Source organism: Oratosquilla oratoria, chromosome 17 (genome assembly GCF_046742065.1).
Source record: "Oratosquilla oratoria isolate Oo_2021 chromosome 17, ASM4674206v1, whole genome shotgun sequence".
Taxonomy (NCBI): Eukaryota; Metazoa; Arthropoda; class Malacostraca; order Stomatopoda; family Squillidae; genus Oratosquilla; species Oratosquilla oratoria.
This window is the reverse complement of record NC_134793.1, coordinates 13,502,660-13,520,114: the sequence shown is the minus strand read 5'-3', so window position 1 is coordinate 13,520,114 and position 17,455 is coordinate 13,502,660. Positions and strand designations below refer to the sequence as shown.

The window sequence follows — 17,455 nt, the reverse complement described above, 5'->3', positions numbered from 1 at the left end:
TTATTACAATTTAATCAGTTATCAATTTGATCTTATTACTTCACTACACATGTTTAGGCATGCATAAGCATATAAGCATGTCACTACCGGTATACTTCTCATTTGGAAAATCAACCACAAGGTTGCCAAGCTGTGAAATCCTCGTATCAATAATGGGAATGTCTTTCAATACCTCTGTATTGTGATTCTCATCAGTACTCGTACTAGAAAGCTCAGTCAATTTAATATGGGGGCAAATTCAACTATTCATTGCCTCCTGCAGATCATCTACCATCTTAGATAGGTTATTTAACTTGCACAGACTACAGAGTACAGATCCATAACATTTGCTGAATGCTGTATTTTCATAAATCAACCTTCCCAATACATATTTCAAGTCCAAACTTGTAACCAAACAATTTATCAAATTCTCCACTAGTTAAATCTTAGAGCAAGTATCTTTCCTTCCTTCTGCCTTCTCCTCAGAACCTACCATTCCAATCTTCCCCATTCATTAGTAATTGTACTTTAAATTATTGCATCAAACACTATATTACTTAAAACCAATGTAGCTAAAATGCAATCTTGCTCAATCACCTACTACTTGGACAAATCACCTACTACTTGGACAAAATTTACATAAACTTTGTCTTGTTCTAAAAAAATACTCAAACATAAAAATATTATAAAGATATCTCTATAACTAAACCTCCAACTCCTGAATCTGAATCTGAATCTCTAGGAAAGACCACCTCGCTTGCGCGGGATCGGTTTTTGTGGGAGGGGAAGAATGTAGGAAAATGAAAAGATAGTAGCGTATAAAAGAGGCGAATTGCGAGCGATTAGGGGTTTATTGGTGGTCGTGGCTCGGAAGAAATGGATCGGGAGCTTGGAGGGCAGCGCTGACGCCGGGGTTAGGATTAGGATCACCAACGAAAGTTTAGAAAATTGTAGGAGGCGTAGTAGTAGAGAAAGGTGGAAAAACGGAAAAATCTTTAGTGGGAGGTAAACTGAAATGAGAAGATGTAGTAGAAGAGAAAGTTAGAAAGGAAGCGAATTTTAGTCGAAGAAAAAGTAAGTGTAGATGTTTGTGCGTGTGTTGTGGCACTGTTCGTGAGAGGTGTATGTGTGTATCTTACGGGAAGTGAGTTGAGTTCACTTCCCGCGTGTAGAGGGCGGTCCTGATAAGCCAACTCCTTTCCTAATTTTGTTGGTTGAGGTGACCTCTTCAGTACGGAGTCTACGGACCAAAATTTCACGGGCAGCATTACCTGCCAGACGTACGATGTGTCGTAATAATACTCGCATCATAAAGAATAGTCACCGCTTATATCGATCGTTCTCTCTTTCACCCGTGAATATTGATAACCATAGAAAATGTGATGAAGACAGTTTAGAGCAGTGGTTCCCAAACTGGGGGAAATTTCCACCTGGGGGGAAATTTGAAGCTACCAGGGGGGAAATAATTACACTACCTTCTAAATAAAAAAAAATCTCTGATGGATTTTCCCATATCTGAGAGAGAGAGAGAATGCCTGTTTATCAGTATATTTGTACATTTGAAAAATAAATTAGTAAATAGTCACAGTGTATTTCAACTACTCTTTCCCTATTACACATGAAGGGAGAAATCTGGATAGTTGACCCGGGTGCAGGGGGAAATGACAGAAAAAAGTTTCGGAACCACTGGTTTAGAGAGTATGTCATTACGTAGGGGCAACTACAATAAATATAATCAAGACGCCGATATGGCAGCCTCGCGTATCCACTTGCTCCTCATGCCGCCTACGTATGCGGCACCGTATGGAAGGGGTTAAGCATAACCCTCATTCAACCTAACCTAACCTAATCTTTACTCCACTGTTGATCTTCGGCGTACTGGGGTTACAGTTCTTCAGGTGGGATCTCATGGGATGACGATTCTTCATATGTGCGTTCTGAGGTGACAATTCTTTGATTGTACGAGTGAATGACAATAAGCATAACCCTCATTCAACCTTAATCTTTATTACACTGTTGGTATTAGGCGTACTGGGGTGACAGTTCTTCAGGTGGGGGATCTCATGGGGTGACAATTCTTCACGTGTCCCGCTTTTGTTAAGGCACCAGCACAACTCCACAGTGCAAATGAGTACCCTCCCTAACAATCTAATGGCGACGTGTTTTAGCACAGCTTTCATTTTTAATTACCCTACATATTATAAATCTACCTCTTAATTAGGGCCACCCTGTCCTGTACCGTGGGTAAAAATAATGTACCAGTTCAGTTCATACTTGTTTATTAACTTACAGACGCCCTTCCTTTTGTTAAACCTAAGAAAGGCAGGTTGGTTGAGCGCAAACCATGACAACTTTGTTTACAGAATGAGTGTGGAACACCAAACCCCTTATTGCCAACCAGGCCAAGGCGTCCTCGAAGGCTGTGGAGGACCCCCAGCTGTTATGGAATATACATATGTTATTATACATTCGTGCATCGAGGCCGCAAACACAAGGTTGCTGGTGGGGGGCGTGGCGTGGAGTGGGGTGATGGGTGTGGGTGACTGGCGTCATGTGGGCTGGGTGACGAGGACGTAGGGCTGTTTCGTACAAATACTGGAGAGGCGTCTCGTCGTGTTCCCGACGATAACGAGTTCAGAAGCACGGCATGGGACAGCGTCTAACACCTTCATCTGGGTGGTCTTCCTTACAAGATCTGTTTACGCTCGTGTATGTGTGTGTGTATATATATATATATATATATACATATATATATATATATATATATATATATATATATGTATATTATCAACCACAATGCACTTTAATTCTAAGCCATCAACATAGGAAGAACCGTGGAGGCAACATGCAGAAATTGAAACGTGGTACGCCCGAGGACTCGAACCTACGGCGATCATGTCACCAGTGCAGAAGTGACTTAGACCAATGCTTTCTTGACGGAGGAATGGTCTAAGTCTCTACTGCACTGGTCACGTGCTGGCTGTAGGTTCGAGTCCTCGGGCATACCACGTTTCAATTTCTGCATGTTGCCTCCACGGTTCTTCCGATGTTGATGGCTTAGAATTAAAGTGCATCGTGGTTGATGAAAATGTATCTCTAGTCACTGGGACCCATTCAGTGTTGTGTATATATATATATTTATTGCAACATTTTATAATGACAAGTCGGCAAATCAAAGCATTATATTCGCCCCTTTTTCATTCTACTCCCCACCAGCATGAAAACAAGAATACTAGGGTCGCGGTCCTGATTTATGTGGTGCAGGGTTGGGGTTGCAGTGGTGAAACAAGTGCGGGATTCGCCGGCTGGGCTGAACCTGGTCTAAGATCAGACCACTCGGTCCCCCGTGGCCAAGGAGGACCTGTCTTGATGCCCAAGTCCCACACCCGTACATAAATGAATGACTTTGAAAGTGACTGAATTATTTTACATATGCGTACGTACATCCATATATGTTTGTGTGTGTGAGTGTATGCGAGTGCGTGTGTGTGCATGTATGTATGTATGTATGGAGGTGTGTGTGTGCGCGCGCGCATGAATGTTCATGGCAATGAGTGGCTGGGAATGACAACGAGAGGCCGGGAAGTTGAAGCGGAATCATTAGTTGCTCATTTACATCAAGATCTCCCATCTGCGCGGTCTACGCACCATTCATAATAAATAAATACATAATTAAATAGACAAATAAATTAATAAGTAAACAAATAAATAAATGAATAGATGAATAAATGAAACAATCAACCAATAAGCAAATGAATAAATGATTTAATAAACAAACACAAACAAAAAACTAGTACATATACAAACAAAAACAAAGATACAAGTGAATGAACACAGACAAATGGATAAACACATAAATGAAAACATAAATAAGAAATATTGTTGTCTAAGGGAGCTGAATCCGAAGTCACAATGCAGTTTGTGACATTTCAAGAGAAGAAGAGGTACAAGTATTTATAAATGTCTCCGACGAAAGCTAAAATGTCTCGACACAATCCAGCCGTTTCACATAATCCATGCACTAATATACCACGTGGCCATCACCGATACTTCACCAGCGTTTCCTTCCTTGTAACAAGTAAAAAATATATAAATAAAATAAATGAGCCAGAACATAGGCGTCTGGACATATTACTTCAAAATGTGTCTCCTTTTGTGATTATAGTTCGGCAATGTAAAATCAAGGCAAACGTCGACTTGTATTTTCATGTGATTACATGATATGGCCCACTTCTAGCTTGGAGGATATTTGCAGACTTGTGGACTAAAAACTCGCGAATATTGTTCACACACAGTTCCCCATCATTTCATCTTTAATTAAACCGGCAAAACCTGCATGATCAGCTATCGAAAAACACCATTTCATATTCTATATGAACTTTCTAACTCTGATAAATCTTCCAGTTAGACCCAACATAGAACAGTATGTGTTGGTTTCAACCATCATCATATGAACTCTTAGAAAACGTATTATGATTACGTGATGTGTCTTGTCTTTATGCACACTTCCAAAAAACAACGTTTCTGAAAAGACGGAAGAAAACAATGTGCATTTTCGTATCTAGAATGCTTTGTTACTTGCAGTTTTCTATCAAGAATGGCCAGTTATTCTCTGTGTAATGATGTCTGGTAAACTTCTAAAGTATGACCGTTATTTTCCGTTAACTGAATTTCAAATCCGATTCGTCGTTATTTTTCGGTACACCGAAATTTCAAACTGGTTCAAAATGGAACAAATATATTTGTGCCACAAAAGAGTCCAAAGTGGGGCTTGCTTCACACAGCAAACACCGTCAGAAATGTAACTAATCTAGAATCCAGTGATGTTACAATTACAAACTCTAATGATTATCGTCTACACAAGGAAAGTAACATTCATACAAGACCTACAACAACTGATTTAATTTCCCACTAAGTTTTTTGTGCGTTATAGTGCTCAGGCGAGCAGAATGCTTCTCGTGACTCAAAATTTGCTAACTGAACATTCTAGGTGTTCCTAGGATCACTCAAGGCAGCTAACGCCAAGGACTCCCGCACTAGATCCTAAAGGAGTCTTGGCATTTCAATCTAGGATTTTACAAGGACCCCGGTGGTTCCTGTTATCTGTGCGTTTTCTAACTTCAAGTCCTCTAAGAATTCTCCGAAGACCAAATTCATAATCGAAGTCTCCTCCCCTGCGGTGTACTTCCAGAGGTATTTCCAGAAACAACCAGGGCTTCCTGAGTCGCCTCCTATTACCCGTGGATTCTTTGAGGTTGTCTTCGGCTCTACCCCGTGGTACCCCACGGTTAGGATCACCTCTAGCTCTTCCATAGGATCCCTCAGGATCACCCCCTACTCTCCAACTGTGCTCTTTCCTCGAGGTCACCAGTCACTCCTCTTTGGGGCCCTCTTGGGGCCAGGTCTGTCTTCTCGTGAGGATTTTCTAGATTCACCTTTAACCTTCCCAAAAAGTTCTTCGGAGGAAAATCTTTAGTTCCCCATTGGGTTTCCTCCTCCTCGGAGGTCGGGGAGGGGGAGGGTAATATATATAGTTTCCATGACAACAGCGACCTTGTCGAAGTGCGCGTGCACTCGCCAATCGAAACGCCATCCTTTCCGGACAGCTTGTCTGTATAGCCTCGTGGTTGCTGTATAAAGAACGAGCACAGAACGACAGAAGAGTGTGACCGGGATGTGACCAAGTCTGTTCGGACAAGAGACTCGCTGTTCGGAAGGGATGGAGACTTGATTGGTAAATGGCAAGAACATGCCACCGAATTCCTCCCCCTTCCTTCAGTCTACCACGAAGTTTTGTGGACAACTACACGTGTATTTCTCATTGAACGACGTTATGTACGGGTCCCCAGCGAACTAAGAAACCAAACAATGCCATTGTTATGGTGGCGGTACACTAGACTAGCATGCTAATTGCTTTTTTTTTAACTTCGTTTGAGTAAAAACGACTTCCGTAAGAACAACTCAACAATGTAGTTAACTTTTGTATAGGTTTAACTTATCTTAATTCGTAATCCAGCTTCTCATTGTATAACGCAAGAGTAATTTGACATTTTGAAAATTGAAAAAAAAAAAAAAACTGAAGTAGTTTCTACTCAAACGAAGTAGCAAAAGCAAGTAGCATGCTAGCGGGAAATGCCTAGTGTGCCGCCACCGCTGGTTGCCCACAATTGCGTCCATCGAACGAAATACGTTCGAAAAAAAATCCTATTTTCCTTTCTTTCTGGGGAGTTTTCTTCTTTTCTGACTGCTTTTGAGAAATGTTTTGTTTGCACGGCAACGCAAACACATTGAAACCAATTCTCTGCCTTCAGAACTACCAACTTCTCTGGATGGGAAGAAACTACGATTAAATCTCCTGAGCTAGTTACCCACTTTTGTCGTGGGGTACTTGACAGACAAGCTTGGAAAGAAAAGTGTAGATGATTTTAATTTCAGGAACGAAAGATGCTAAAGACATTTTGTCATTGTTTAATATATGGGGAGTGGGGTGGGGGGGACGGGGGGGGACACTTTGTGTTAATAGGAGCTTTCTCAGGTCGGGGTAGCCCTGATGCCACGATCGTGGCTTCCTTTCCTTATATCGTTGTCGTTCAGACACACCGATCCACTCTTGACGAAATAACATTTTATCTTTATAATCAAATGGACAATTTGCGTTTTTCTTATTGTTCAAGTAAATTTTCCCCGATCTTCAAGAAGGCTAGTAGTTCTGTCTAAAGGAGAGTCGCTATCCTCTTTAGAAAAAAATAAGAATAATTTGAAACAAGACGAACAGAGATGGCAAAAGTCACCATACTGTGATCGTATACCCACGACGAACATCTACAAACTATTCGTGGCGAAGGTTGTCCTCTTACCGACGAGTCACGTGAATTAAATCAATGTGATTGACGACCCATAGAGAAGTGACTACTTCGCATTTCGTACACCAAACAATGACGGTTTGTGTGATGACTGTGACGTTCTAAACACGACCCAAGGATCATATCATAGACGCTTTAAAGCATCTTGGTGCTTCAACGAGAGAATAGACAAATCACAATTTCAAAAAAAGGTGACGGATAGTGGCGAGATGAACGTGGGGAGTTGCAGAACCTCAAAAGGGTATCCACTCAAAAAAATAAAGAGAAGTTTAAGAATCCTTTCATTACATTTTATGTGATTATGCGTTTACTATGTATTGTGAGTTAGTGTCTTTTGATGCTGTAATTCCTTCTGCTTGTCACCGAGTATTCGTAGTACACTATATCTTCTTGTCATATAAACGTTTAGACCTGATGAATCATTGACCTTTGCCTATTAGTAATACTACCAGCACTGCTAATACACGATTATTAAAAAAAACATGAATTGACAATCTGACAGCTGTTGGCCTGTGTCTGCCATGTTAGGTTGATTAAACTGAAGAACAGAAACCGTAACAAAACTTGGCCTAATCATGATGTTATGTGTTTACTTGAAGTTACTAAAACTCAATAGAAAATAAATCAGAGGAACTGTGTTTTGATATATTGCTACAAACTGTAGCTATATTAGTACAATGATCAACCCTGAAGTGCACGTACCAATCTGTCTTGTCCCTTTGTCTTCTTATCAGTTTTCATCTCGAAAGTCAAACTATGTGAATTGAAGTAATTCTTCCTCTGATGAGTGCTTGAAATTGAATGAGTATTCAAATTCCAGAATAACACTGTAATTACTGAACCAAACATGTTCGTTTTCGTCCAAAATATTGAGGGAGAATCCAAACCGTTCCTCGAAGAGCTAGAATTACTGTCGACATTTCTGGGACATGTAACAGAATCAGTGGACATGGTGACAAATCACACTAGACCACGGTTGGGTATTATTTATGGACGGGGTGTGTAATGTGGTCGCTTACAAATTAATCTACTTGAAATCACAAAAGAAATACAGATTCAGTGGCTAGTTATGGCCTGTATATATGTATATTACATTTACTTGGCCTTCAAGTGAAATTACCAGTCTTGTTTGTTCATTTTTTTTTTTTTTTTTTAATAAATTAATCTTGAAGGGATGAAATCTGTCTGGAACCCATTTCCTGACGTCATTGAAAACTATTTTTTTTTTTTTTTAATTGACAGTGTAATTCTGATTAAAAAACTGTTTGAAATACAATGTTCTATGTCCTCGTTATTATTTTCTTTGAGATATCCTCAAATATGATATCATAAAGGATACAGAATGCAAAGTTGTTCGGTAGCATGGTAGTCACACACGGTGTACACCTAGAAATATGTTGTAATGTCTTAGTAAAGTTCTCTTTGTTTACTTATTTGCTTGTGTGCTAACCTTATTCATCACACCACTTGTCTCTTTGTTTTATACTACGATCCTATAGCTATTCTCTTCTCCTGCATTCAACCTTCTTTTGAATAAAATATGTCTCCTACAGAATAGAAGAAGACAGGCATGATGAACTCAAGTTCTGTCAAGTTCTAAAATACACATCCAAGAATGAAGCTGCTCAGCACATTATAGACTTTCCAAACCCTAAATGATACCCATCTTACTGTTCATTCAGAAAATTATCAAATACTGTATGCATTTCACTGAAGAAACAGACCATCAAGATGCTGAAGAACCTTAGCCAACAACATTAACAGACACTAAATGCAGCAATCCATAAGTAAACACACTGTACACATAGCTCTAATACAATAAACTAAACTCTTACCATAGACTGCACTACCAGGATGGACTTGTAACATTGAAACACAAAAGTACACTATTTTCTGGCAAAACAGAAAAATTGAGCCAATTACTGACACAAAGGTAGAATTAATCAACATTAAAACACTAAACCGACAAACATCACAAATATGTACATACCACTTTGACATCAACACAAATTACCTAACAAACTACCGGGCAGAGACCTGAATGCATACCACCTAATATAGATGCATACACAAACAACAGATCAAAGAGTGCTAAACTCCCCTTACCTCATGATAACTTCCCTCAAACACAACTAACAAGTGACTTCCCCAGACATTTCAGTATGCTCACCCTCACTCCAGCAGCAAACAAGTTAAATCATTCCTGATCAATCTCTAACAACTTCCAAATAAAAATCAACTAAGAACTTGTAGGAAAAATAAACCAAAGAATAACTACAGCAAACCAAAAAAGAACACACAAAAGGAAAGAAATGGATTTAGGAAACTGACAAAACTCAGCTAGAAACAAAATGTCTAGAGAGGCCTTCCGTGACGTTGATGATATACAGATATTTCAATCCTATCATTACAGAAGAAATTATTTGCACTGAACTAAATTCAGGCTTATGTGTTTAACCTTCTTCAACATCGTGGTACAGAGAATGAATTCTGAGGTCTCACTGATGTAGAGTCTTTGCCATTTGGCTCATTCGCTATTAACCTAGAAGTAGTTGTTGATGGTGTCATACAGATTTGTATGCACTTTATTTTTTTGTACAAATTTCCTATTTGTGTTAATGAAGTGTGTTGTATTTGTTACATTTGGAAAGTAAACGGACAGGAGGACCTCCAGTTCGTACCAATCTCGGATGCAGAATAAGTAAACAAGCAGATGAACAAAGGTGTCTATCAACGAGTGAATGAATGGATGAATTGATAAACCAATAAAGAGAAATGTCAGGTTAATCTAGAGATAGGTACATACAATAAAGACATTGCAACATAACATCTAGGTGTATATCTAACCGTTTCCTAAAATCAAAATGTAGTACATGTGATCGCCTCTGCTGTAAGTTTGGTGTGTCATACAACCAAATAAGGACACTGAGGCACTGAAGTAAAGAAAATGGGTAAATCATGCCATCTCTGTTACTTGTTCTTAGGATCATTAAATCAAATTATCAAACTATTAAAGAGGATAGCTTTCGAACCACCGTAGAGATTTAAACCTGTAGAGTCGTTCAAAGGTATTCGAATCTCTTTGAGGCATGTCGATATATTAATGATGTTCATAGGTTCTTATGGAACATACAATCGACAGAACTTTAGTCATGATAAAATATCATCAAACATTGGGGAATGTTCACTGCGCTGGGTAATAGTCCACTTGGGTCGAGTATTCGAGGTCAGAAAATATATGTACAGAAACATTACAACGAATTCTAACTTGAACAACACTCTCTCCCGCATGCTTTTTGCAAAGTGTCTTGGCTGTGACGCCACACTGTTTACAACGAAATCGCCAATACACAATTCTTCTTTTTTCAGGTGTCCGTCAAAAATATTCCAGTTTGATATGGCTGGTCTCTTGCACGAGCTAACGTTACAAAGTACTACTTCCCAATGCCCACGTTTTGCCTTGTGAGAAGACAAGGTACTAAACCTCACAGGAAACCAGATAAAAAATATCCAAGGAGAAATTTGAGCTGCAATTTTGGGATGTTCGAGTCTTGGACAACAGTAATCAATGTGACTTCCTTTCTAAACTCGTGTTGTGTAATTAAAATAGTTTTAAATTATATTGTATTATATATATTATATATATATATATATATATATATATAATATATATATATATATATATATATTATATATATATATATATATTACATATATATATATATATATATATATATATATATATATATATATCACTTATTGCCATTCCGACACGAGTTTAGTAGGGTCAGCAGGAGAATAGCTAGGCCATACAATGTCACTTACTAGTTTCCTTTCTCCTCCCCTGCCTAACTACTACAATAGGAATTCACAAACTCCCAAATTCGAAACCACCATTTCGGATTAAAGAGTTTATGAATGTTGCTGGTGGTACTGAGGCACGTTGAGGTGAACGGAGGACAGCAGTTGGGTGGATATACACCCCACGAGGCATGGATACGTTCATAGGATCACCTATACTTTTTCCATTATCTGGTGACCCATATGATGTGACCGGCAAAACCAGCAATGTTGCCACGTCTAAACCGTCTCCAAAGAAAACAGGGGCGACACTGTTTTCTTTATATTTGCATGTATGACCGGTATAATTAAAGAGACTGCAAGTGGCCTGAAGACCCGCACTCAGCTTCTCTATGTAATTACTACACCCCCCAACCCCACGGAAATTCCTAGGTTGGGAGCCGAGGCAATGTCACCTGACCCGAGATGCCACATCGTTTAACAAGTCTCTTCTTCTCTTCACATGTATAACAATTACTTATATCACCTACAATTTAATGAAAAAACCAATATGCATTTGGAATATTCCATGCTAACATACTCGGGGTAGTGGACAGCTTCAGGTATATGCTGAATGTTTTGATTCAGTACGTGACAACACGGCAGACAACACCTTGTGGGTAACGAGATAATGGAAATAGTATAATGTTTGCTGTGAACTCTGGCGAGCATTACAATCTTACCCTTAGAAATTCGGCAGTTGCTACTTAAATTCTAAGAAAAATCTACTCTTCCTGCCTACAAAGGCCTCCACATTTCCTACTCCTTAATGATACGAATATGGTATCATACACAATCTTGAAGAATGAATCTAAAAATCTATTTTATACAAGAAATTGCAGATGCGTTTTGCCCAAGGTTTTTTTGGATCCTGCGCTTGTTTTGTTTGTTTCTTTGTTTAACTTTCTGGCTTTCCTTTTCAGGCATTTCACAAAGCCAGAAAGAATGAAAATAGCCAAAAGGGAATGGAGGCTTATACAAAAGAATTCAAGGTACAAAGCCAACAGTCACCAATTAAATAGTGTAGGCCTATTGTTCTCGTGTGATTTGGAAAACGGTTTTCTGAATATCTCGTGTTGGATATTCAATTTTTAGTTTCAGCCCATAGCCAAGAAAACCTATTGAAAATTGATGTAATCATAGTATTTAGTAGAATAGAGTGGCGTAATGGTACAATTCCGTGCCTCTGTGCGTACAGGGCATCCAAACAGAGCAGTATGACCGCATGTTCACTACATTTCCAGGGACGACTCTTTTGTATGACAAGCTCACACACCACTAAATCCTTTGTAATTTTATTCTTCAAAGACTTAAAGCTAACCTCCACTGGCTTATTTACTTGGGGTAAGGCGGGATGTGCAAGTGGAATTCAATCTTTTGATAACACATTAAGATCACCATCGTGCACAAGGACTAGTTGGAAGTAGGGACTAACTGCAGGAGACCTGGCATTCTCCTCATTTAATGAACATAAACCTGCCGTATTTCTCCCGAGTTTGAAAACTGTGACACCCTAAACATTCACAGGCTTTGCACAAGCAATGGAACCGCAGGCATAACGCATGTCAAAGAGGATCGACGTCAGTGAATACAAAACGTCCTCGTACAGGTGATTATGCAATTTACATGGGTTAATGTACCATTCATATAGATGTATCTTCCGCATGCAGAATATGAAGGGACAATAATAACATTCACACTTAATGTCCATAGAAGGCAATGCAAAAGGCCCATCAGGTGTAATTACCGCCACTTGTAACGGGTGTAGTTGGTGGCAGAGTTCAAACTAGGTCACCATTGTGTTCAATTAGATATGGACGAGATCCCACTGTGCAAATAAATTACAATGTGGAGTTACAGATGGTCCCTATCATGTAAGGAGAAGTGAAGCTTCTGCCCATTCAACACCATTTACAACCATATAAACACAGTTCTGTCCCTTTTCATGAGCCCAGCACAATGTTGCCATGTTTCATTAGTCCCGTCTCCATTCTTTCCCCGTTACAAGTGGATGTGACAACCATTATCGCAAAGGACGTACAAGTTTGGCTGCTCTGAGAACGTGACGATCTCTGTTGAAAAATTAGCGAGGTCGAATGTGCACAGGCGTCACAAATATTATAGCACCACATGAGCTGAAAACCTCAACAGGTTACAGTCAATATACAGAGGATGCACGAAGCTGACAGCTACATGTTTGAAAGCGTAAGAGCATTCTTAATGCTTGAAAGTATGTCTCGTGTCTTGTTCAACATGCTCTGTAAGAAAAAATCAGTATCTTTTCTGCCCTGAAATCATTCTTGTTAGAGAAGTTGTATTGTGCAGGTTGATGGCCAGGAAAGGCATCCCAATCTTCACTCTCGTCTGAAGATCCAACTAAGGAAAATCCTTGACAACTAGAGTTAAGATACATATCAGTCAATCCTTTCTATGCAACTGTGGGCTCCTCCAAACTCAATGGTCAAGGTGAATAATCTATCTCAACAATTGTTCTGGACGCGTTTGACTACCCTGCCGAGGATCTCTCTGAATATGCAGAACTCTTTGAATGGAGCGTGCAATGATCAGATACCTGCTCACTGTAGCAAAGGGGTGGTGCTACACAGATTAATGACTAGCTATGATGCATGTATGATTTTATGCCTTTTCCTTTTTGGCTACCTCCCTTGTAAGGGGGAAAAAGCCTTGGTATATGTATGTATGATGCATATAAAATTGAGGCATCCAAAAACAGAGACACATCTCCACCACATTTACTGGTTTTGAGCTAAGCACGGATATGTATTTATAGAGGAGGCTTACCACTTTTCACAATCTATACTCAACTCAAAACCGGTAAAAGTGTCGGGGATGCCCCTGTTTCTGGACGCTTAAATTATCACAACTACTGTAGACGCCCTTCAGTACCTTTATTGAGTATCCTTCATGGTTCAAACATGGATCTTCTTCAATTCATGTTACTGTCAGATCAAAATATACGTTGCATACTTTAACCACCTTGAATGCAGCCTCAACTGCATTTTGACGGTCAGGAGAAAAGCCTCCCTTTTCTTGAAACACACAATGGAAAAAAAAAAAAAAAAAAAAAATCAGTGACATGATTATCATCGATTGAGCCTTGCTTTTTCACCACTTCCTTGTGGGTTCATCAAATCAAGTTTCCACTTGAAAACAAGGACTATCACTGTAATGCTGCCTCTCAGTTTGACGCACAAGGTATAAAGATTTTTCATTCGATCTTATTGAGCCAACAAGCCAAGCGATCCTCCAAGAAGACCAGTTTGTATTAGATCTAGCCGAGCCACTGGTTTTATGGTCGACCTAATATGATCTACTTATAGATCTTGCAATTAGTCTAGGAGGACTTACCACCTCAAGATCAATACAGAAGGACATTTAGCCCTAGGATCAATCTACGAGGACTTACCGCCCCTGTGACCGATTTAGAAAGGTTTAGATAGAAGGACCTATCGGATTCAACAAAATGAAATCGCGCGTATTGACTACAGTGCCGCGTTATTTTCGTCTCCTTCCTCGTCGTCTTCTTCGTCCGTTTCCTCCTCGGGTGGTCGAGTCCATTTGATGAGGGTCTCTGGAGATCGGAAGAGGAAGAGAAGTTTGGCGAAGAGGTCCTCCTCCAGAGCCAGCTCATAGCTCTCACGAACTAAGTAGATATCGAGGATCAGCTGTAAAGGAGATCGAGAACTGGTGAAGAAAATACCGTAAATGGTTTAGATTGCAGAGGAATATCCAGTGTCCAAAGAGAAAGTACATCGTGAAGTTAGCATGGACTCCATTATGGGAAAGCATATGGGGGTGTTGGATTAGATCAAGTTAAGATGGTCAACTAGAGCCTTACCTGCAACAAACGGTCCACGTTAGGCATATCATCGAACATGATGGTGAAGCTTACACCTGAGAAGCTGCCTCGGAGCATTTTGCTGGCCACCAGGACAAGCGTCGTGTACATACCCACGATCCTGTAGAATGATTACAAGTAAAATTGGACGGAGAAATGCCTGACCAGATGTATTTCTTTCTTTCTTTCTCCAATGGGGAATACGATAGAGATGAACAAGTGGTTTGCTTGGGTGAGGGGTGACTCCTTATTGGTCAGGGAAACTTAAACGTCTCGTCCTTATTGTAGTTTCGATTGGAGAAAAGATGTTTACCTGCCCCTGTACCAAGGAAGTGCTAAGGGAAGGAAACTTTTATACACTCTGTAGCAAGATGATTAAGTACACTAAAGTGCATAATTATATATTGATATTCCCTTTCATGAAGAGTGTCAAGTGATTCCCTATTGACAACGCCTTGTGGAAGTTTGCCCTACACCTTTACTATCATGTAACTAAAGGAGTTGCAACAATGGGTGGGGTAAAACAACACTGAATATAATTGTACTACATTCACTACTACTTTTGATTTGCAGCCCTGCTTATGAAACTCTGTTTCCCCTTAGGGTAGGGGTCAACAACCTTTGGAATAAACTGTGCCAGTTTCTTTGATTAATAGAACCCAGCGTGCCAACAGTGCTTCTTTTCGGTACGCAAGTTAATGTCAATTCACATGCACTGTTTTACTTCATTGGGGGTTGCCAGTAAATGTTAAGTCCTCGGCAATTTGGATTTAGTTTGATCTCCGGTCACAATTTGTTTATTTGAAATAGTGATGTTATTTTTCTAGGCTGAAAACAAGTTTTTAAAACCAGCTGGCGTGCCAGGGAAAACCCTATCACGTGCTATATTTGCCACGCGTGCCATAGGCTTTCGATCCGTCTTATGAAGTTCATGGACCACAGGCTGTGTACCACTGCCTCCAGGTAGAAGTGAAGGAGCAGATGCGGTTGAGGGACTTGTGACCGAGAGAAAGTTCTACCACAACAGTATCTTGCAAGACCACCTCTTTCCTCGGACGGAGACCACTGGCGTCCCCTGAAGGTCTTGTGAGCTACCTCCAAAGCCCCTACGAGCTCCGTCAGCTACTAGAGTGACCGTCGCCGCTCTAACAGCTGTAGCCTCTCTATTCCACTACCCCTCCCCCCCACTTCCATGCTCCTCTAACAAGCTACACTGCCCCACTTTATCTCTGCACGGTGTGTCTTTCATAAACACCCACCATGCGGGCTCAAACAATGCCCGTGGGAGTGACGTTTCACCCTCCCCCGAAGAGAGAGAGAAAGAGAGGAGAGAGAGAGAGAGAGAGAGAGAGAGAGACTACCACGTGGAGGCGCCTATCGACATCATCCCATGTCTTTGTCTAGAGCAGTGTTGTCCGAACATTTTTGCCTATTGTACCCTTTATTACCTCCTACTGTTACGTAATCCCCGCACCGCCCACCATGGCTGAACAAACTCAGTTGTATTAAAGATAATGCAAATAATATATTGATTATGTGTGTGTGTGTTCCTTGTTTGTTCACGTACCCAGTCCTCCGCCCCTTCTCTCTTTGCCATCATAGAACATGGGATGTTTCTGTTGTGTGTGTGTGTATGTGTTATTCACCATGGTCTTTGGATCACATGTTAGACCAATAGTAGTCCTAGTGTCCTTTATCAGGAACACTTACCCTCCACCAGATATAAAGCTGAGTCCTTTTGGGAAAGCGACATCGTTGAAAGTGAAGAAGGTGAGGAACTTGCAGCTGTTGTCTTCTGACTGCGGTAAAGACTCGTAATGGGACTCAGCACAGTCCTCCTGTACCTCCCACCATTGTTGCTGTGACGACAGGTTCAAGAAATCTGCAGACTGCATAGACAGCTTGAGGTTGACCCAGCCTTTTTCGATACCTGTAAGAAGATCCCCAAATTCGCTTTAATTACTATTAATATTCTCATGTGAAAGATATTTACCACACAAGCGGATTAAAGCGTCGGTACTTGAGGCGGAGGTTAACATGACTGCAGTTCGAGTCCTGCTGGCAGTGAATTTGACGAAGGGCATGGTTTATTATATTTCACAATACAAAATCCTCTGTAAGGGGCATCGTCCTTGACTCCTGATGGGGCAGATCGTGACGTTAAACCGAATTATTACTATTTGAAAGACAAAGTGGGGAAAAAAATCTTGTCATCAAAGAAGGTGATTGCTTATCCATAAACAGATTAATGACGCGCGTCTCGCCTCCTCTTCAGCACATGTATTGTATTTTGCTTTCCGTTTCTACTGCTGATAGGCATGCTATTTCTAAGTGCATTTGGGAAAAAAATTAGCACTTATAGAGTCATGTGTCTGAACTCGTTACTGTGCTGTAGTCTGTGCCAGTTTGCTGAATGTAGCATGAGATCCTTGTCAAATGGGAAAAAAAAATGTTTCTTGTCTTTTGGGTTGAAAAAATAAAATAAGAAAAATAAAATAAAAAACAGATGCGTCTCTTAGTCATCCTCGCACTGTCCCAGTGGGACAGGAATACATAAAAAAACAAGCTGGAGGAGGAGGGGGAGGAAGAAGAGGTGGAAGAAAGGGAAGAAGAGGAGGAAGAGGAAGAAGAGGAGGAGGGAAAGAGGAGGATGGGAAAAAGGAGGAGGAGAAAGAGGAAAAGGAGGAGGATGGGAAGGAGGAAGAGGAAGAGAGGAAGGATGGGAAGGAGGAAGAGGAAGAGGGGAAGGAGGAAGAGGAGGAAGAGGAGGAGGAGGAAGAGAAGGAGAGACACAACAGCAGCAGGAAAGGCAGGGAAGGAAGGATCAAGAGAAGGTGAGAAAAATACAAAAGAGAATGAGCGAAGGAGGCAGCGAGGGAGAAGAGGAGGAGGAGGAGGAGGACATACGTGGGGA

General features: G+C 40.5%; 1 protein-coding gene across 1 annotated transcript in view; it reads right to left on the bottom strand.

Annotated features, from left to right (window-relative positions):
* Positions 1 to 10,559: 10,559 nt before the first annotated feature.
* The window catches only part of Piezo (piezo type mechanosensitive ion channel component), a 168,269-nt gene continuing 161,373 nt past the window's right edge, over positions 10,560 to 17,455 (bottom strand). The window contains exons 48-50 of the mRNA XM_076200470.1: positions 16,252 to 16,471; positions 14,542 to 14,662; positions 10,560 to 14,368 (exon numbers count right to left, since the gene is read on the bottom strand). Of these exons, the coding sequence (XP_076056585.1) occupies positions 14,186 to 14,368; positions 14,542 to 14,662; positions 16,252 to 16,471 (524 nt within the window). The 3' untranslated portion in view covers positions 10,560 to 14,185. The remainder of the gene's footprint in view (positions 14,369 to 14,541; positions 14,663 to 16,251; positions 16,472 to 17,455) is intronic.